Here is a 23,723-nt window from a genome sequence, read left to right on the forward strand (position 1 = left end):
GCCAATCAAACGCAGCCTGGGGTGTACAAAGCCTGTGTGCATCGTATTGTTGGGGAAAGTTACTCTGAAAAGTATTGCATTACAATATTAAGTTCTCTCCTGAAAAGTAACTAGATGCATTACTCAGTTACTTTCTATGGTAAATAATGTGTTACCTTGCTTTTGCGTTACTCTTTCTTACCAGGCTGAGACTTGATCTCTTTAAGAACTCTTTCGGAAGGTTTTTTTTTTCTTTCTTTTTTTAAATAGAGGAGCTCTGCAATTAACAACACACTGTATAACCTACACCTTTATTTACCTTACCTAGTACCTTAAAAACACATTGAAAAGGTATAATGTAGGATAATGTTATCTTCTAATAACGAATGTTATCGCCCAGAGCTCTACATGCTGTACAAACCAAGCAGCAACCTCACGCTCTGCCTCGTGAAGCCAATATGGAAGTAACTGAAGCTGCAATTCGTCAACCTGCCCTTAGGGGCTGGATCCAGGAAGTTTAGATGTTCACTGACTGAAATGCTAAATTGGCAAATTTGACAGCTTATCAAAACATGTTTACAGCCTGGTACAAAAGATGGTTTTGGTTCATACAGTATAGCTAATAATATCCTTCATGACAACTGTGAGGTGGAGGATTTTTTTTAGAACTCGTCCGTTTCGTTTTTATCAAGTTATATCAAATCTGTAGCTCAGCATATACAGTTGAAGTCAGAATTATTAGCCCCCTTTTGATTTTTTTTTTCTTTTTTTAATATTTCCCAAATGATGTTTAACAGAGCAAGGAAATTGTCACAGTATGTCTGATAATATTCTGTCTTCTGGAGAAAGTCTTATTTGTTTTATTTCGGCTAGAATAAAAGCAGTTATTAATTAAAAAAAAAACATTTTTGGGACAAAATTATTACGCCCTTTAAGCTATTTTTTTTTTCGATAGTCTACAGAACAAGCCATCGTTATACAATTACTTGCCTAATTACCCTAACCTACCTAGTTCACCTTATTAACCTAGTTAAGCCTTTAAATGTCACTTTAAGCTGTATAGAAGTGTCTTGAAAAATATCAAGTAAAATATTATTTACTGTCATCATGTCAAAGATTAAATAAATCAGTTATTAGAAATAGGTTTCTAAAATTATTATGCTTAGAAATGTGCTGAAATAATCTTCCCTTCATTAAACAGAAATTGGGGAAAAAAATAAACAGGGACGCTAATAAGTCAGGGGGGCTAATAATTCTGACTTCAACTGTATATTGTATTTGGGTTTTGTTTTATGTTGTTTTACACAGTCATCTGCCTTTTGGAATTATTTTCTACAACTATCAGATAATATGGCATGCTGTGCGCATTTAATTGTGCTCACAAACAATTCAAGTTGCCTCTGTTTACCAGGTGAGTGCGATTCTTACATACCTATATACCATCTCTATAAATGCATATGTTTTATTTAAGATAATTTATCATTTATAATTTTCTTTAGACCTGTAATGCACTCCAGAATCTGACAGGTTGATTAGCTGTAAGCTCTAGAACAGTCATCTGAAGCATTGTCAAACAGTATTATGCCTAGATTTCATTAATAGCCTTGCATTTACCAACACAGACTATATCTGAAGTATTTGGAAGTGATTCGTGCTTTCCTCCTGTGCCATAAGAACAATGCTTAGTGGCTCTGTGTATTACAACAGTGTTTTTAAAAGAATAAACACTTTATTGATATAGTGTATAACCAAGCATATGTAGTCAGAACATAAACGAGTCGCAGGTACTTAAGTATCAAGCGTTTCTTCCAAAGAAAAGCCCGTCTAAGCAAAATGCTAGCAAGCTGTAGCTCCACTCACACTCCACCTCCTTTTCTTTGTTTGGTATCCGGTCTGTGTGATGATGTGCGAACAAAATGGCGACATTTGGCCAACTGGATCAGCCAGCCCAAGCGATTCTGGTGCCCAAGCGTTACAAAATCGCCATGTTTAAGATCTGTTTTTTTCATTTCATTATATCATTCGATATAAGGTGGGTATCAGACCGGGCAAAAGGCACAGCATTGAATTCTATTTTTGACTTTAAAATATGGAAATGTATTTTACCCGAGTAATGGACCTCACCCAATGGAGTTTCTGCACTAGCTTGCTGCTGCTGGTGGCGCTAGCGTTTACACAGACTTCATCTCATTTTCTGCTTGAATACCTAAATTAATTCTTAAGTCTATTTAACTGGTTGTATTCTAATTACATTACAACATCAATGCTACAAAATTAACTCTATAAAATTTAAAATACTCACATACACCTTTCACTGGAAGTTGGCTTAAAAACACTAGTTGTGCATATACCCCATCGGCTTAACATTCGAAGGATTCACATGAGAATGAGGAAACAATGGTGCTTTAGGATCATCAGGTATGTCATTTCCAAGTGCTATTATTCAATTGAGCCTAGGTATATTCAGATTTATATTACGTGGCATGTTTTCAAATTGTAGTAAGCAGATCTCTGATATCCCAGTCTAAGATACTTCTGAGGACTTCACAATAAATGTATACCAAAATGACCTAATTGGAAAGCTATGATAAGGGAAGTGGTATCCTGACTAAAAGAGAGATCTAATGAAGCGACCACTTCACATGACGACATGCGTTTAAATGAGCGTCAGGTGATGTTTAATGAAAGGTGTGCTCTGGCCTTGGAGAACCGCACAACACTTTATTGCAGCGTGTGTCCGCTCCGGTCAGGCTGAAAAAATCCTGAGGTTTGTGTGTAAAACAGATCTGGTGTCGGGTTTGACGCTAATTATAAAAGACTCGGGGTTGAGAGTCTTTTCGGGGAGACGACCAAGTAAGCAAGTCTGGGAGGCGACAGCCTGGTGCGAGGGAGAGATATTAAAGAGACATTTCTGTAATAAAAAGATGTGGCTCACCACTTCCTAATCCTACCAGCCGCATGTGTTTGCCCACCCACACCGCCTGCCTGTGCTTTTACAGGGCACTCGCACATTGACACAAACACAGCCAAAACACTCACACACACCTAATGCACATGTTCATAAATGTTCAGTTTGAATATTTATGATGGTTTTTACCTCATAGCAGAGAGCTGTATAATCTGGTCTGAAATCAAAACTTGGCAAGCCACAAATGTTATGTAGAGTTGAAGGCTAAATGATTAGCCCTCCTGTGAAATTTTTACACTGCAAAAAATGCTTTTCTTACTTAGATTTTTTGTCTTGTTTCTAGTCCAAATATCTAAAAATTCCTAAATCGAGAAGATTTTTTTTACACTAGCACAACATATTGTCTTGTTTTGAGAAATAATATGCCATTATTAAGTGAGTTTTTTCCTTAAAACAAGCAAAATAATCTGCCAATGGCGTAAGCAAAATAATCTTACGTCAAAAGAAAAAACAAGATTTATTTGCTTACCCCATTGGCAGATTATTTAGCTTGTTTTAAGGAAAAAACTCACTTAATAATGGCATATTATTTCTCAAAACAAGACAATATGTTGTGCTTGTGTAGAAAATTCTTCTTGATATAAGAAATTTTAGATATTTAGACTGAAAACAAGACAAAAAATCTAAACAAGCATTTTTTTGCAGTGTAGATATCTTTTTTAATGGATCAAGAAAATTTTCACATTATTTCCTATAATATAGTTTCTTCTGGAGACAGTTTTATTTATTCTACACTGTAAAAAATAAAATCAGCATTTGTTCAGCACACTGTACTTTTTCTGTCATATGTACTAAGAATTGTGAATAAATATTGATCTACAAATAAAATAGATGTTGTGTCAACAATATTCGCTAAAATGTTATGTCTGCATGTGTAACTGAGTTTTCTGGACAAACATTTTTGTGTTGAACAGGAATGTTGATTTTTAAATACTTTGTGCATGCATGGCGTGAAGATCGAAATCTTAGCTTGTTTATCTGTTGCTTGTAAGAGGGGTGACACAGTGTTGCAGTTGATAGCACAGTTGCCTCACAGCAAGCAGGTCGCTGGTTCGAGACCTCGCTGGGTCAGTTGGCATCCCTGTGTTCACGTCGGTTTCCTCCAGGTGCCTCCATAGACATGCGGTACAGTTGTCTGAGTGTGAATGGGTGTTTCCCAGTACTGGGTTGCAGCTGGAAGGTAATCTGCTGCAGAAAACATATGCTGAATAAGTTGGCGGTTCATTCCACTGTGGCGACCCCTGATGAATAAAGGAACTAAGCCAAAAGAAAGTGAGTAAATGAATGAATGTAGTAAGTTTGTCATTTTTTAAGTAAAATGATTAAAAAAATTATTAGTACTAATACTTATTGGCGAGGCAGTAGTGCTATCAAAATAAGTATTTATTCCTTCATTCATTCATTTTCTTGTCGGCTTAGTTATTAATCCGGGGTCACCACAGCGGAATGAACCGCCACCTTATCCAGCAAGTTTTTTTAAGTAGCGGATTCCCTTCTAGCCGCAACCCATCTCTGGGAAACATCCACACACACACACACACTCATACACTACGGACAATTTAGCCTACTCAATTCACCTGTACCACATGTCTTTGGACTGTGGGGGAAACCGGAGCACCCCAGGAGGAAGCCCACGCGAACGCAGGGAGAACATGCAAACTCCACACATCTACTGTGCCACTGCGTCGCCCCAACATTTTAATTTGTTAGGATAAAAAATCCGGGGTATTCCACCAAATTTGAACTCTTCTTAAGCTAAAACATCAGTAGTGTTTTTGTAAATTGTACATGATACCTTTTATTTTATTTTATGCAACCACTAAAACATCTAAATAACAATATCTGTTAACACCTTTGTTTATATAACAATTTCCACTATTTACTACTGGCTTATTGCCTTTTCTTATTATTAAGATATGAAATGTTTATTAGCACTTATAAAGTATGATCTTATTTGACATCCCTAATCTTACCCAATACCTAAACCCAACTACTACTTTACCAAATAAACAGCTAATTACACTGTAAGAAAAAAAATCGTTAAAAAAAGGTTAAATGACTGGCAGCTACGGCTGCCAAACAAAAACCATAAAATTACGGTAAAATGTCTTTGTTGAAATAAAGGGCAAAAAATACACCTTTAATAACAAGACATGCTCATGATCGTAATTTAACAGTTTTATTTTGGATCAAAAAATTTTGGAAAAACAACAAATGAGATACAACTGATTAAAATTCTCAACTTTAAAATTACAGTAGTTACATTTTATTGAATAGTATTTATGTAAAACATGTAGAGGTTTAAGTTAAATGGAATGATTCAGTTCCAAATCTTAAATGAAATGGAACTGTAACGTGAAGGGGACGCTTAGAAAGTGCAGATCCAAATGCAGGTTTATTACACAGAGATGGTCAGGCAAACAACAGTCAACACAGGGGCAAACAGATGTAATGTTATGCAGGCAATCCAGAGTCATGGTCAAATAACAGGCAAATGGTCAGTCCCGGCAGCAAACAACGTAAACAATTAACAAACAAACAAAGCAAGGCAAAAGAAGAGAAACGCGTCATAATGTTCACAGTAACAGTATAACAAGACTAAGCAATTGGTCTATGCTACTTTTAAAGTGCATGTAATCAGTTCATAATGATCCTCCGACTGTGTGTGTGCAATCAGCGGAATCCGGAACAGGTGTATGTGAGCGTATGTGAGTATGTGAGTGTGTAACTTTATTGACCGGATTTGACCGTAATAATCTAGGAAAAGTCTGTAAAATAACAGTTTTTTTCTGTAAACATTTTAATGAAAATTTCTGTAGATTTATTATTTTTTGCACTTTATTTCAACAAAGTAATTTTACCTTAATTTTATGGTTTTGTTTGGCAGCCGTAGCTGCCAGTCATTTGACCATTTTTTTTACAATTTTTTTTTTTTTTTTTTTTTACAGAGCAAGTAATTACAATTAATTACTTTATTTTTACGTAATTTTAAATGTACTTTAAAAACAGGAAAAAACGCTGTCTAAATAATACGGCAATTTTATTGTATAAAACTGACAAATTGCTGTAATTTGTCATTACTTATATAGTACATAAAATAACAGTCAAGCTGTTCATTTACAGATATTGTTTGTAATTTTTACGGATTTTTGAATATAATTTAAAATAACAGAAAAAATACTGTATAAATAATACTGTTATTTTCCTTTATAAAAAACAAAAATGTCAATAATTTGTCTTTAATGATAAAGTACCTAAAATGAAAGTCAAACTGTAAATTTAGAGAGATTGTTTGTCATTTTACTAAGTTCTATATATATAATGTTAAATTACAAAAAATACTGTAAAAAATTTAGGGATATTTTCTGTAAAATTAGTTTTTTTTTTACAGTGTAGTAGTTTATTGAGCTAAACTTGTAGTTAATAGTTTGTTAACAGCATGAGTTGTACATTACAACACAGCGTGACACTATATTTTTATCCAAGTTTACATTTATGCAACAAAAAACATGGGTTTTAATGACTAATCCAAGTAAAGTGACACTAAAACGTTCAATATTTGTGTAAAGCTCCTCATATGGTTGATCGCAGTGTCACATACGGTCATAAATCAAGCCTCTTTTGGCCAGCCATTTTGTTCTCCACGCCTCAGTGCCTACACGAAAGATGGGATGTATAAACAGCATCTATAAAAACACAAGATGAATAGCACACAATGGCATTTCACAGCTTTTCTTCAGTGCGGCCTGAGGTTCAAGCATGCCGTTTTCATCATGAGGAGAGCAGTTGGAGGGAGAAGCACAGGATCTCCAAACATTTGGCCGCTGGCTGGAGATGAAAGAGCTCGGGCCAATTTGCAGAGATATAGTTTTTCGCTCTGGGCTCTGTTCTAAACGGCGGTCCTCCCTGCTCACTAGATGGCTCTTAATGTGCGAGCATGTTCAGCCGTTTAACCTCTCCAAACCACACTGATCTTATTCCTCTGAGGTGCACATACACACACACACATGCAGCTCATCCCCCACACGCTCCTCTCTTCTTCTCCCTCTGCGGCTTGCCTCACTTTTGGCAGGCCGCGCCATGGAGTTCAGCAGTTTTGCAGTCGTTTTTCCAGATTTACCCACAGCCGCCACTTTCATGTGCTGGAGATTTCAGAACCCCCCCCCCACCCCCCCCCCCCCCCCTTCCAGCACCGCTGTCTCCCACTTTTCCCTCTTGTTTCTCTTGTTGCTCTTCCATCTAGACCTCTTTTGCCACATCTCTCACTTCTAAAGGTTTAGCTCTGCTACAAAGACTAGCACGCTGCCTTAGTGTCTGCTTAGCAGTGCACAGATTAAGTAGTTTAGATACCCTAATAAAAATACTATAGTAAATGTAATACGTACCCCTATTTAAATTTTACTTGAGTACATGTAAAGAAGAACTTAAATATTATGTACTTGCATCTTAGGATTTGAATCTGTGAATCATTAACTGGTGACTCTTACTGAATCGTTTAAATTAGTGAATTCCCAGCTAGCAAAATTCATGTGCCACAAATCTGGCCCACACCAGACACTTACATCCGGTCCACATACCTTATGGAATGATGTCACTTGGACAGTCCGTTCCAGTTTGCTAGATCTGAGCCATAATTAAGCTATAGCAATATCGCATATTAGAAATCAACCAAATGAGCCAGAACTGACCCTATTCTGGGCCACAGTTTGCTTTTAGATCCGGCCCACACCAGACACGACACTTACAGCTGGACCACATACTGAATGGAATGATGGTTCTAGGGCGGTCCGCTTCTGTTTGTCTGATCTGGGCCACAAATCAGCCAAAGCAATTTCATATATTAGCCATAATTTAACCAAATGTAAGAGAACTGATCCTGTTCTGGGCCCCAATTTTCTTTTATTCTGGCCCAGATCTGGCCTACACCTTACACTTGCTGAACCATAACATTTTTTAGCTTATAAACCTTCATAATTCTGTTTGGCCACGTTTGCCCTATCTTCTCACAGCCACATTAGCCAAAGCTTACTGTGTCAAATATTTAAAAGTGGACCACATTTGTTATAAGATAACTGGGCCACATTTTCTTTATCTTCTCTGGGCCACTATAGGCTAACGGCTGCATTAGCCAGAGTTTACTGTGCTGAATATTTGCCATAAGTGGCACACATATGTTTTAAAATAACTGGGCCACATTTGCCTTATTTTCTCTGGGCCAGATTAGGCTTACAGCCGCATTAGCCAGAGCTTACTGTGCCAAATATTTGCCAAAAGTGGCACACAAATGTCTTAAAATATCTGGGCCACATGTACTTACACGTGTGAGCCACTTTAGGTTTAGACCCAGACTAACCTTAAATGACTATGCCACATTTTTGCCAACTGAGGCCCACATTTGTCCTCTATCATTTGGGCCAAATGTATAATTTTCCACATGGGTCACATTAGGCTCACATTCAGATTACATTTTGCCATAAGTGCCTTAAATAGCCCATAAATGAATTTGAATCTTTGGTCCCCCTTTGCCATTGTACAGATGGGCCACTTCAGGCTCACATTCATTTTGTCTGAGCCGAAGGAATACCACCAGTGATGCATAATTGCCTAAAGTGGCCCACATTTGCATGCTATCTGGGTTGTTAACCACCAGCCTGAACCGTTTATACAAATTCTGACCCTACCATCCGAATGTCTGAGACTCAACAGACCAGGCAACGTTTTTCCAATCTTCTTTTGTCCAATTTTGATGAGCCTGTGCAAATTGAAGCCTCAGTTTCATGTTCCTAGCTGACAGGAGTGGCACCTGGTGTGGTCTTCTGCTGCTGTAACCCATCAGCCCCAAGGTTGGACATGTTGTGCATTCAGACATGCTCTTTGGCATACCTCGGTTGTAACAAGTGGTTATTTGTGTTACTTTTCCCTTTCTATCAGCTGGAACCAATCTCGCCATTCTCCTTCTGATCCCACAGAACTGGCGCTCACTGGGTATTTTCTCTTTTTCAGACCATTCTCTGTAAACCCTAAAGATGGTTGTGCGTGAAAATCCCAGTAGATCAGCAGTTTCTGAAATACTCAGACCAGCCTGTCTGGCACCAACAGCCATGCCACAGTCACTTAAATCACTTTTCTTCCCCATTCTGATGCTCGATTTGAACTGCAGCAGGTTGTCTTGACCATGCCTAAATGCATTGAGCTGCTGGCATGCGATTGGTTGATTAGGAATTTGTGTTAACGAGCAGTTGGACAGGTGTACCTAATAAAGTGGCCGCTAAGTGCATACTGATCCCAAGTATTTAAACTCTACATTTTAAATATGTCTGCTTGAAAATGCTTCCAACAAAGACAGCTCGGTATGTTTTGGAACACAGCTTGCTTGTCTTTTCTTCATTTCAGTCTATCTGGCTTTGGATGGCCTACAGAAGGACACTCCTTTTCAGACGCTTGTGGGATATTTCAGGGCTGGTTTTGGTTTGTTTTTTGGGCTCTGGGTGGCGTGATCTTGGCTCTCTGCTCTCTGCTGTTCTTTCGGTCTCATCATCTCGGCAGGACCGACCCGCCAGTAACATCACATGACCTTCTAAAGTGACCACATCAAGAGCACACCCCAAAAAATGGCTCAGCGATACTGTCAGCCCTCATCTGCATCGCCCGCGTTTTATTGATATCATTTATATTTTACCCAGGATGACTCGGTGTGAATGCCTGAGGCTCGTTGGCACAGAGGAAGATTGGACCGATGCCCGCTCTGCATAACGCTGGTGGATGGAGTTGCATATGCTCATAAAGCTGAGCGTAGAAAGGTTTCAAAACCACTCACAGCTTTGAGACAGTAAGAACACAGACCTCCAGTCCGCTGTGGGTTTATTGCCTACTCATGTGTCCACTTATAAGCATTACTGGAGATAGTCATGAAGGTTGACTAGATTTTTGAATTGTATTTATTTATTTATTAATTAATTTATTTTTTTTAAGTTTTTTAGGTCCATTTATTTTTGCACTGTAAAAAATATCTTTTTACATATTTACATATTTACAAGTGTTTTCCGTTTATTTATGGATGTGAAATGCATTATGGGATGTTGTTTTCTTCTCTGTCGACTTTTGATGTTGGAAATTCATCTCTAGAGTTTAATAAAGTGACTTTTATTGACATTTTAGTAGTTTAAAGTAATAAAATATATAATAAATAATATATGGAGTCTGTAAAGTAACAGAAAATGTACTGGCAGTTTATTAGCAGGTTTTTATACCGTAAAATACAACAACCCAGACAATATATCACTTTAACTAGGGCTGTGCAGTTTGGGGAAAATATCTATTTGTGATTTTTTTGGACTGATGTTGCGATATTTCAATTTGATTTGCGATTTATTTTGTAGTCAAGCTTCAGCTCAATAATGTGTGGCATCAATTCTGCAACTGCTCTTAAAAATGACCTGTTTTTGTTCTGTGTCTGTGACTTTGAAATCAAATATTCCCATATTACCAATGCTGTTTCTCTTTAATATTAATTCATTTATTAATGCTTCTGAAGCAGCAGACGCCATTATCTCACTTGTCCGCGTTTTCCTGTTTATTTTCTTTATTTAATTGTGAACTTCAGTGGCGATTAGTTTAAATGGCACCCTGGGCAACCCCCCCCCACACACACACACATTCTGCCTTTATATTGTTGTATTTATTTTTCAATAAATTTAACAATTTATTTATATTTATTTTTATTATTATACAATTATTATTCTAAACAAATTACAGAAAACATTCCTAGATGTTACTGGAAAACAACTAGAGTGATAAGATCACTAATGAAATCTTTTGCATGAATATTAATTAAGACAATTCTATAGAATACAAAAAATAAATATGCTATAGAATTATCTGTTGTCTTAGACCTGACTGATGGCTGAGAATTATTACTTTGAAGTAATACCTCCCTGACTCTTAAAGCTTAGTGAAAGTAACATCATCATCATATTACATGAATTTTAGTTTTGTCAACTTGCAAAACTCCGACACCTCTACATAAAAGGCTGTTACTCCGATTTCACGGCGCATGATCGGCACGTTTTTTATCTGCGTGCATGCAAACAACCGGGATTCACACAGGAGCGCGTGTGATGCGTGCGGGAATGGTTTTCTGCATAGTGAATAACAAACTTGCCCGTGCAAAAGATGCCCCTAACGTCACTCTAAATTAATACACTTGCATAAAGTAAATTGTAGCTCAATGCTTTTGCTAGGGAAAGTTTTTTTTATTTTTGTTGCATATCTCCCTGTGCGCCCCCCAAAAAAATGTCACCCTGAGCGATTAACCATATTGCCCATGCCTAAATCCGCCACTGGTGGGCTTTCTGCATAGTTCGGTTGCACAATTCTGATTGGGCAGAGTGAAAGTGTGCTCAATGAATTGCCTAGTAAGACTTCACACACAGATGGCAGTCACGCATTTGTTCTGGGTGGGGAAATTAAATAATACAAACTTATTTTGTGTCACAGCCTCTTGCGATTAATTAATCACAATGTTTTAAATTGCGATTCGATTTCGATTAATCGAACAGCCCTACTCTAAACTATTAAAAAGGTAACTTTTAAGATCGTTGGAAGAAAGATCAAGGTCCCCTAATGCAATTTAAAAGCATAAATAAATGGGGGAAAATTAAAACTGAATTGAATCACAAAATATGGAAAGCTGCTAAATAATGGATATTTTTACAGTGTAATAGCAATATTTTATAAGCCAATTTTGGCCAATTTATTAAGCCATTTTTAACATCACGTAATGTTCACTAGAGTGAAAACATAATAGTACAAATTGTAATTATAATAAAAAAGGAAGCTATTGGGGTTATTGCATACTCATGTATCCTATTATAAGCTTACCAACACGATCTCATGTCGTGAGTGTTGTGTGAGTGTTGAGTGAGTGAGTGTTGAGTGACTAATAAGTTTGAAATCGAACAATCTTATTCGTACAATTTATTACAGTTTGCTAATTTCCCAATGGCGGTTGGGTTTAGGGGTGGGGTTGGGTCCCATACCCATACCTTGTAATTTTAAATTTACAATATTTAATAAGACATTTCGGACTACTTTAATAAGCCAATTTTATATTATGTTTACTACAGTGAAAAATGTTTAGTACAGTTAGTAATTATAATAAAATTTAGGATTGTTTTTCTTTTTTTATATATTTATTTTTTTAAAGCTTTTTAGTTCAATTTATTTGTTGTAGATATATTTAATAAGCCAATTTTAACATCACGTTCACCAGAGTGAAAAAAAAATCAAAAAATCCTTTTAATTAGAAATTTTTTTTTTTTACAAAGTTTTTTAGGTTAATGTATTTGTGGTGGCAAATAAATTTGATTAGCCAGTTTTACAAGTTTACCAGAGAAAAAAAAAGTAAATTAGTTAATAGCACCAAACATTAAAAGAGAAAGTTTTTGATGATTGGCTGCCATTCTCTTTTTTAGCGATTTAATTCTTTCTGCAGGATTGCAGAGATATCTGATTACATATTTTGATAGGCATGAAGGACAGCCTACCGTAACGTTCGGCTCAAACACTTTGATTGGATGAACTTAGGTCATACACCTTCCAAAATATAAAAAATACATATAGATACATTTGGACTACTTAGTTTAAGGATTCCTATCAGGATGTGGAGAGCATTTTAACCAGAAAAAGATAATTAGCTTCTGAAAACAATCATGTATTGGTTTTAAAAGGGATAAAAATTACCATTTTAACAGTATTTCACTTTTTAAATATCGAACCGAGATGTAATTATGCTTTGTATGAAGTTTGTTCGTAAGCTTGATTATTCAGCTTGAAATTGCTGTATGTAATTGCACCTATTGTAGTCCAAAAGTGAAACTTTATTTAGTAACCATGTGTATGCAAACTGAAATTAATTATGAATAGTCGAACATGTTGACTTAAATCAAATATTATATAAAGGTACTCGAGAAATAAACATGCAAATCTTGAAATCTACTGTAATTTTAGATTTCAGTTGAATAAATCTGATGTCATTTAGGAGTACTAATCTTATTTTTTCACAAATTAACTGCCAGATCAAATCAAATTGAGTATAAAACATCAGTTCCACGATTTTAAACTAAGAATAGTGTTCATTCATATTGACTCTTGTCCTGAGGTAAAAGCGAGCGAGGCCAAACTACCCGCATTCACTGGCTTCTCCTCCATTGTTCTCTGAAACGGAGATATGGTATTACACGGCCTGTGCCAGTAACCGCAGAGTGACAAAATCCGTGGGGTGCCGTTTGGGAAAAAAAAGGAGGTAGCGAGCGAAGGATGCTGGTAGAAGACAGAGGAGAGCATCTGGAGCTGATAAGCTTTGCTGAGAACCACATGATTGTGGTGCTTCAGGAGGAGGCGGCAGTGAATGTACTGTCTGTTACACAGTCATCTTCCCCCTGACAAATGGCTCCAGCCTCCATTTTTTTCTTCTTATATTTCCCCTTTTGGCCCATAAAAAAGGGGCAACAAAGGAGAAAGTGTTCCTCGTGCCATCTCTCCTCACAGGTTAGTCCTGTGGATTATCCCATACTGAACATTTCCCATTGATATGATTGTATCCGATACACTTTCAGTACAGTAGCCACTGTTCAGTTAAATGATATAGTCGATTTCCACAAGACATACAAGATGTACAGGTGACTTTTATCTAAAGTAGAACATTAAATAAAAAAAAATGTGGTCACTCTTTATTTTGAAGTACAATTCTCCCTGTTAATAAACTAATATTTCTGACTTTTGCTACAATAAACTTTTTAAATTTGCTGCTTATTAATAATTAAGGCAGTAGTTAGGTTTAGGTGTTGGGTAGTGTTAGGGATGGAGAATAAGATCGTAGGGCGAGGCGTTGGCGCAGTAGGTAGTGCTGTCGCCTGACAGCAAGAAGGTCACTGGTTCGAACCTGGTTGGCATTTCTGTGAGGAGTTTGCATGTTCTCCCTGCCTTCGTGTGGGTTTCCTCCGGGTGCTCCGGTTTCCCCCACAGTCCAAAGACGTGCGGCACAGGTGAATTGGGTAGGCTAAATTGTCTGTAGTGTATGAGTTTGTGTGTGAATGTGTGTGTGGATGTTTCCCAGTGATGGGTTGCGGCTGGAAGGGCATCCGCTGCGAAAAACTTGCTGGATAAGTTGGCGGTTCATTCTGCTGTGGCGACCCTGGATTAATAAAGGGACTAAGCCGACAAGAAAATGAATGAATGAATGAATAAGATCATGATGAATATGGACTTTATAAGTACTAATAAACAGCTTAATAATAGGCATGCTGCACTGGAAAAATGATCTGTTAATGAACATGATGAGGAATATTAATGAATATTTTATCTTAATGATAACTAATATTTTGTTATTCACAAATGAGGCATCACAGTGTCCCAGTGGGTAGCACGATCGCTTCATAGCAAGAAGATCGCTGCTAGAGCCTCGGCTGAGTCAGTTGGCATTTCTTTGTGAAGTTTGCATGTTCTCCCCGTGTTCACGTGGGTTTTCTCCGGGTGCTCTGGTTTCCCCCACAAGTCCAAAGACATGTGGAACAGGTGAAATGGTTAAGCCAAATTGTCCGTATAGTGTACAGTATGTGTGTGAATGAGTGTGTATGGATGTTTCCCTGTGATGGGTTGCGGCTGAAAGGGCATACGCTACGTAAAATGTGCTGCAGAAGTTGGCGGTTCATTCTGTTGTGGTGAGCCCAGATTGATTGCTCTAAGCCAAAAAGAAAATGAATAAATGAATTCACAAATGTTTTCTGTTTGTTTACTGTTGTGATTATTGTTTTAAGACCTTGATATCTGCTCTGTCGACTTTTGATGTTGAAAATTCAACTCTACAGTTTAACAAAGTGACTTTTATTGACATTTGAAATAATATAATGTATAATAAATAGAGAAATAAATCTGTAAAATAACAGAAAATGTACTGACAGTTTATTACAAGGTTTTTGTAGCAAATTATACAACACCAACTTAGACACTATAACACTTAAAACTGTTTAAAATCTTAATAAAAGTCACTTTTTCAAACCTTTTGAGCTTAAAAGTTGTTGGAAGAAAGATCAAGGTCCCATAATGTGATTCAAAAGCATGAACAAAAAAGGAAAAAAGAAATTAAAACTTGAATCACAAAATACGGAAAACTGCTAATTTATTACAGGGATATATTTACAGTGTAAGAAGCAACTGTGTTAACTGTGTGTTCAGTGTTTAAATTTAATTTAATTTAATTTAATTTCACCTGAACCTGTACTTACTGATTTATAAAATCTTAATATGATATCATGAGATTTCAAAAACATAAAAATCAATACTTATGGCTCTGAATGATACTATTACATCTTATGAATAAAAACCTATGGCTCCCGATAACACATGAAACATCTTATGAAGCAAAACAAGTGGTCATTGCAAGAAACTGAACAATATTTACCACATATTTACTGTTGAATCATGAAGAAACATACAGCGCTGTACCTGTATGTATTTATTTTGTTTTGTCTGTACAGTATGTGTTTTTGTACTCTCAGAGTGTCAGTAGCTATTGACTTAGGACTTTGAGTTCAGCGAAAAGTTTTCTTTTATTTTCTTTAAAAGAAAAAAATGTCACTTGAATGACCTTAAGTAAATACAAACAGTAAACAACTTTTTTAGGTAAACTGTCCCATCAAACTTTAGGAAAGTTTAGTATAGTGGACTGTGTTTTCACCCTCAGACCATTTAAGATGTTTATGACTTTTTACAACCCAGATCTTAAACAACCCAGATTCATTCTTTTTTTTTCCACTTATTCCCTTTATTAATCTGGAGTTTCCACAGCGGAATGAACCGCCAGCTTATCCAGCTTATGTTTTACGCAGCGGTTGCCCTTCCAGCTGCAACCCATCACTTGGAAACATCCATACACACTCATTCACACACATACACTACGGACAATTTTAGCTTTCCCATTTCCACTGTACTACATGTCTTTGGACTTGTGGGGGAAACCGGAGCACCTGGAGGAAACCCACATGAACACAGGGAGAACATGCAAACTCAGAACTGCCAACTGACCCAGCCAAGGCTCGAACCAGTGACCTTCTTGCTGTGAGGCGATTGTGCTACCCACTGTGCACAAACTTAAGGCCATGTATTTACATTGTTTCCTATTTGTGACAGCAGGGACTGACAAGCTGCGGAATGTCCGAGCCGAGCACATCAATATTCATGACCCTTCCAAATATGGTCAAAACATAGCTTTAATTTATGCTTTCATTTATGGTTTAGTCCCTTATTCAACAGGGATTGCTACAGACAAATGAACCGCCAACTATTCCGGCATATGTTTTACACAGTGGATGCCCTTCCAGGCCTAACCCAGTACTGGAAAACACCCATACACTCTAGCATTCACACACACAGTCACACACACTCATACACTATGGCCACTTTAGTTTAACAATTCACCTATAGCGCATGTTTTTAGACTGTGGGGAAACCCAGAGCACCCAGAGGAAACCCACACCAACAGAGGGAGAACATGCAAACTGCAAACAGAAATGCCAACTGAACCAGCCGGGACTCAAACCAGCGAATCTTGCTGTGAGGTGATAGTACTAACCACTAAGCCACTGTGCTGCCCTGAGCTTTTTATTCTAGAGGTATTTTCTATGATTATTAATGAGCACAAAATGTTTCTGGAGGATTTTGTAATTTAGCCAGAGAGTTATGTAGAAAAAATGAACAGAGAAACTGTATGTAGAAATCAGAGAACAAATTAACATTGACTCAATGCACTCTGTAGTGATACCAGGTGTAAACAGGGCCCAAAAACTACTGGAAAAATCCTTTTTTAACAATATATAAAGACAAATAAATTCCAGTAGCACTTGAATGTTGTTGTTTATGGGCTTTCGGTAAGTTTTGTCAAGACTGGCGTGTTGAAGACAGACAGATCTTAACCCACGCTCTCCATATGGTGTGAATATACAGCCTTTTCATCCCTTTTCCTCTCAGCGACTTGCGCCTTTGCCATGTTTAGATTATGACTTTAAAGAGAGTTCAAATGCTTGTCATATTTATCTGCGCTTGGTTATGGAGCAAAAGGTCTCTCTGGATTTATGTGGTTACGGTAATGAGGGAAGTGTACATCAGATGTTTTATAAACTGAGATTACCCTATGACATGCTATTCATCATTGAAAGTCATTCGCATTGAGTCAGTATTGTCCAAAGCAGTGAACTTTATGGAGTGATGTGCTCAAAGTTCAAACAGTTTAGTGTTTGACCCCATTTGGTGTTTGACCTTTTCGAAAAGTTCAACCTGGTGCCTGGAGTATTGTATGTTTGTGGTTTTCAGGAGCTCTTGTGCATTATCATTTCAGCAAGTTTATTCTTTAATCTTAATTTAATTGTAATAGTTAAAACGAATAATTTTTAACTTATGTTCTGTATATTTGTTGTATTTTTATATTTATATTATTTGTATTTGTGTATTTTTTTATATGTTGTGTGTGGTATTTATAGTAGTGCCGGGTGAAAATTATTCACCAATAATCTCATCCAAAATAAAAGTTTGTTTTGAAATAATGTAATCTGCATATAAATACACACATGCATGCATAGATTTGAGATTTTTTTATATTATTTATATTCAGGTATACATTCTATATATCCATGATACAAATTATACATACATTTAAATATCTATAAAACAAACTTGTTTTGTTTAGTTAGTTTTATGGATGTGTCACGATCACTAGCGATCTAGCCTTCATAAATTGCTGGAGAACATTCGCATTTACACGGACTACAATCCTGTCTTAATATGAACTACAAATCCTGTCATGCAACACACACACACACCTGCTCCAAGTGTACATTGATTACAATCCCACAGCTTACTGTATGCTGCTCATGGACTGATAACAATTCACATATATACTGCTCACTTTGACACACTCATTGCAGAGTCCTGTTTTACTGTTTGTGAACATTAAAACGTGCTTGCCTTGCCTTGTTTCTGACCCTCGCTTTGTTTGTTTGTTTGTTTACATTGCCTGTTGCCTACCTGTACTGGCCTTGTTTATCGACCACTACTCTAGATTGCCAGTATACGTCTGTTTGTTCCTGTATTGACTGTTGCTTGCCTAGCAGGTTTCTTTATAAACCTCCGTTTGGATCCACACTCTTTTGAGTCCCGCTTAACATTACAGTATGTGTCTATCACATATACATAATAAGTAGAAAATATATAATACACACACTTATATAACTTTTATTTTTTATGCGATTAATCTTTGCCCAGCACTATTTTTTAGTATATACCTTAAAATTAACAATTAATCCGTAATTAATCATTGTATTTGTTAACATTGTATTTATTTAATATATAAATATATATATATATTTTTTATTTCTGTTTAGATGTAAAATCTAATGTTATTTGTATGATATTAAAAGTATTAGTGTTATTTATAATTTTTATCATTTTAATAATTCATTTATATTTTATATAACATAAATATACTGATATATGATATATATTGATACATGATATATTATTGTTAACCAATATATATATATATATATATATATATATATATATATATATATATATATATTATAAAAGCCAAAATTATGAGCCCTTCTGTGATTTTTTTCTAATTTTTCTAATATTTCACTTATGTTGTTTAACAGAGCAAGTAAACATTTCACAGTATTCCCTTTAATTTTTTTCCTCATGAAGAAAATCTTGTTTCCTTTATACTGGCTGGAATAGAATCATTCTACATTGTTAGCCTCCTTAAGTTTCATGACTACCTAGTTAAGCCTTTAAAGGGGACCTATTATGCCCCTTTTTACAAGATGTAAAATAAGTCTCTGATGTCCCTCTGATAAGTGAAGTTGCAGCTCAAAATACCACACCACCCTCCCACCTAATTGTGCCATTTTGGGGACTGACACTTTAAATTTAAATGAGATTGTGTTCTTTTTAAAAGAGGGTGGAGCTACAAATGCCAATGTGTCAGCATAGTGGCAGATTTAAAGACAAGACTTACATTTTATTCTAATGAGGGAGAGATCATCGCTAATGGCCAGGGCTTTTCCTTTTTGATGAGACGTACAAAGGGGGAGTGTCAATCAAAGTGTTTCTGCAGACTGTTTTTTATCAAGTGCAATTATTAAAAATAAAATTAATACATTTTTCCACACAACTGTTTGACTGTTTAAACCCCTTTTAAAGGTGATTTTTGTATAATAGGTCCTCTTAAAATTGCACTTTAAGCTGAATAGTAGTATCATGCAACATAAATAGTATAATATTATGTACTGTCTTAATGGCAAAGACTAAAAAATAGTGTTTACAAGGAATTAGCTATCAAAACTCTTATGTTTAAAAATATGTAGAAAAAATCTCTCAATTAACCATCACTTTGGAAATATTTGATCAAAACTACCTCACCAGTCAGCTATTCTACAAACTCAGTACGTCCAGGAACAGAACGCAGACAGACAGAGGTTGTTGCAGGACACAGTGATGCTCCCCAGCAGACGAGTCACACAGAGACGCTCATCACTGGCTGCTGGCCGGACGGCTCTCCTGAGCTGGAGTTTCAGGTTACGATACTTCATTAAGTCTCTGATTAATGGCTTCATAGTGGAGTTATTACCCTCTTGTTGTGGTGACCCCGGCTCATGTTCATTAGGCCAGTAATGAAGCGCTGGTCTCTGACACAAGACTGAAGCAGAGAAGGAGAAAGAGACTTGGTTCAGAGGTCGGCTTGTGGTTCTGATTGAAATAGCCGTCTATTTAAGCAGAAACGTTCCCCGTTCTCTCTCTGTGTGTTAGTATTCAGGACCCACTGATCATTAATCACCCAACCGAGATCCTTTTTCTAGCCATACTGGCAATCAGACTAATCAAGACTGGAGTGAAACTTTTCAACCTCTTAAAAGATACTAATCAATTTATTAAGGGAAATGTTGGCTTTTGATGTCCAGTGATTGTATTATTGCAGCCGGTGTAGTGGGCCTGCAAGTATCTGCTTTCCATTTGATTTTCTACAATAACACTGTAGTTAGGGGTGGGAATCATAATATATTTAAAGCTAATATATTTAAAGCAGTTCCTGTAGAAGGTGACTTTTTAATCATTGTGTAACTATTTATATCTATTTTTTTAGATGCAACATAAGATGGCAAAACTTTATTTTAATGTAGAGGTTGCGCTATTAATACACAATGAGCTTACATTACCTGACAAAAGTCTTGTCTTCGATAACAGTTGTTAGAGCAATGAATAATAACTTGACTTCTAGTTGATCATTTGGAAAAGTGGCAGAAGGTTGATTTTTCTGATGAATCATCTGTTGAACTGCATCCCAATCATCACCAATACTGCAGAAGACCTACTGGAACCTGCATAGACCCAAGATTCTCATAGATATCAGTCAAGTTTGGTGAAGAAAAAGTCATGGTTTGGGGTAACATTGAGTATGGGGGTGTGCGAAAGATCTGCAGAGTGGATGCCAACATCAACAGCTTAAAGTATCAAGACATTTGTGCTGCCCATTACATTACAAAGGGCAAATTCTTCAGCAGGATAGCGCTCCTTCTCATACTTCAGCCTCCACATCAAAGTTCCTGAAAGCAAAGAAGGTTAAGGTGCTCCAGGATTGGCCAGCCCAGTCACCAGATGGAAATATTCTTTTGGATTAGTTGGATTAGTGAAAACATCCACACACTCTCACATTCACACATACACACACGCATACTTCGGACAATTACTCATTTCATTTTCATTTGGCTTGGCCCCTTTATTTATCAGGGGTCACCACAGCGGAATGAATCGCCAACTATTTAGTTTAATTGCTAACCACTGAGCACACCATTATTAAAACAAACTAACATAATTTGACTCGACTATGTAAATCAGGGGTGTCCAAACTCGGTCCTGGAGGGCCGGTGTCCTGGAGAGTTTATCTCCAACTTGCTTCAACACACCTGCCAGGAAGTTTCTAGTATATTTAGTAAGAGCTTGATTAGCTGGTTCAGGTGTGTTTGATTAGGGTTGGAGCTAAACTCTCCTGGACATCGGCCCTCCAGGACCAAGTTTGGACACCCCTGATGAAAATGAACTGGGTGTGAATAAGAGCCAGTTCTCTGTATTTTGGCAGTGTGTCTCCATCAGGCCAGAGTCGATCACACAATCTGTATTTCTAAATCTTCCAAATAATCTCCAGTCCAACCATCAAACAGTTTTGTCTTCTTAACACATTTAAACATTGAACCAGATTGGCCTGCGTGTCCTGAGTGTAAATAAACTCAACTCGCCTTTATTTTTACCCCTCCGGCTTGGTTTATTTTGAGTCCTTTTAAAAAAACCACCTCACATGTGAAGCTGCTCCCGAAGCCTCTCAGAAGCCTTTTTTTTTTTTAAAGGGGGGAACGAATGGAAGAAAGGAGAAGCGTGTTTTCTTTTGCTCTGGTTTGTTTTCCAGTCACTTTAAAATGAACTCTGGGTGCATGACGGGGAGGCCGCAGATGGTGTGGTGTAGGAACGGAGACAGTCGTAGTCTTTACTTTATAAAAACATGCTTCTGTCACACCACGGCGATATGGGCAGAATAAAACAAAATATCGTTGTCTCCTTGCTGTCAGTAATTGGTCTCCTGAGATAATTGTAAAAGGCATTTTGTGTGAAAATGTGTAAGCGTAAGGGCACGTTTCATGTGACACGCACTGAAGAGGAACCGAAAACTCAATAAAAGTGAAGACGGAGGGAAAGTTCAAGGCCAAGGCTGTCACAACAAAAGCCTGCGCTTTTCGCTCTAATGCACACTGTTTATGATGCTGTAATATAAAACTGCTGCTCCCCGCAATCTTTAGCATAGTTTGGTTCTCTGCCCAATGCTCCTCCTTCATCATCATCATCTACATCTTTGTCTTGCCTAGTAGTTGGGTTTAGATATTGGGTAGGATTAGAGATTAGAGCAAAATCATTCTTTATAATAAACAGTTAATATCTTATTAATAATAGGCAAGGAATAAGCCAGTTGCTAACAGGATTGGGGAAAGTTACTTTTGAAAGTAACGCATTACAATATCGAGTTACTACCCAAAAAAGTAACTGGTTTCGTTACTTAGTTATTTTTATGCAAAGCAATGTCTTACAATGCTAAGTTTTCTCCCAAAAAGTAACTAATTGCATTACTTAGTTACTTTTTATAGAAAGTGGTGCGTTACAAAAAATAACTAATTACGTTACATGGTTACTTTTTAAAGAAAGTAGTGTGTTACAAATATGAGTTCCCCACTCAAAAAAGTAACTAATTGCATTACCTAGTTACTTTTTATAGAAAGTTATGTGTTACAATATTGAGTTATTTCCCCAAAAAGAAACTACTTGCAGTACTTAGTTACTCTTTAAAGAAAGAAGTGTGTTACAAATATGAGTTATTCCCTCAAAAAAGTAACTAATTGCATTACTTAGTTACTTTTTATAGAAAGTAGTGCGTTACAAAAAAGAAAGTATTTGCATTACCTATTAACTTTTTATAGAAAGTAATACGTTACAATATTGAGTTATTTTCCCAAAAAGTAACTAGTTGCATTACTTAATTACTTTTTATAGAAAGTAGTGCGTTACAAAAAAGTAACTAATTGTGTTACATAGTTACTTTTCAAAGAAAGCAGTGTGTTACAAATATGAGTTATTCACTCAAAAAAGTAACTAATTGCATTACTTAGTTACTTTTTATAGAAAGTAGTGCGTTACAAAAAAGTAACTAATTGCGTTACCTAGTAAATTTTTATAGAAAGTAATACGTTACAATATTGAGTTATTTCCCCCAAAAGTAACTACTTGCATTACTTAGTTACTTTTTATAGAAAGTAGTGCGTTACAAAAAAATAACTAATTGTGTTACATAGTTACTTTTTAAAGAAAGCAGTGTATTACAAATATGAGTTATTCCCTCAAAACGTAACTAATTGCATTACTTAGTTACTTTTTATTGAAAGTTATGCGTTACAAAAAAGTTACTAATTGCATTACCTAGTTAATTTTTATAGAAAGTAATGCGTAACAATATTGAGTTATTTCCCCAAAAAGTAACTAGTTGCATTACTTTGTTAATTTTATAGAAAGTAATATGTTGCAATGTTGTTATTTCCCAAAATAAGTAACTAATTGCATTACTTAGTAACTCTTTTATAGGTTTTCTCCCCAAAAAGTAACTAGTTGTGTTACTTAATTACTTTTTATAGAAAGTAGTGCATTATCATCCGCATCATCATTAGCATCTCCACCTTTCTCTTGCCTGAAGATGCTGTCTTGTGATCTCTTTTTCCAGTCTCCTGTGGTGTCGGTGGGTTTTGCTCTGTTTCATCCTAACCTGTTGGTGGGCGGCACATATTCGGGGCAGATTGTTCTTTGGGATAACCGAAGTCACCGGAGGACGCCGGTTCAGAGGACCCCGCTGTCTGCTGCCGCACATACAGTAAGAGCAGCAGATATCGTCAAACACCAAAGAGGTTTTGTATTGTTTAGAACACCAGTTACAGCAGAAAATGTATATTTTGAAAAAAAGCATTGTAATCCATAAAACAAACCAATCAGGCGTGGGTTTCCCAAACAACGACATAACTCGTGGCTGAACTATCATAGTACGATGCATTGTTTGGGAAAAGAACAACTTCTTGATGAGTGTTTCCCAAAAACTGTAGTTTCTCTGTCGCAGATCCATCATTTGAATCACGTTAGT

General features: G+C 36.6%; 1 protein-coding gene across 5 annotated transcripts in view; it reads left to right on the forward strand.

Annotated features, from left to right (window-relative positions):
* Nucleotides 1–23,723, forward strand: part of dync1i1a (dynein cytoplasmic 1 intermediate chain 1a) — a 186,054-nt gene that overhangs the window by 121,065 nt on the left and 41,266 nt on the right. For all 5 annotated transcript variants that reach the window (XM_073931923.1, XM_073931925.1, XM_073931924.1 and 2 more), the window contains one exon: nucleotides 23,313–23,459. In XM_073931923.1, the coding sequence (XP_073788024.1) occupies nucleotides 23,313–23,459 (147 nt within the window). The remainder of the gene's footprint in view (nucleotides 1–23,312; nucleotides 23,460–23,723) is intronic.

The sequence above is a fragment of the Danio rerio genome, chromosome 19 (assembly GCF_049306965.1).
Source record: "Danio rerio strain Tuebingen ecotype United States chromosome 19, GRCz12tu, whole genome shotgun sequence".
NCBI lineage: Eukaryota > Metazoa > Chordata > Actinopteri > Cypriniformes > Danionidae > Danio > Danio rerio.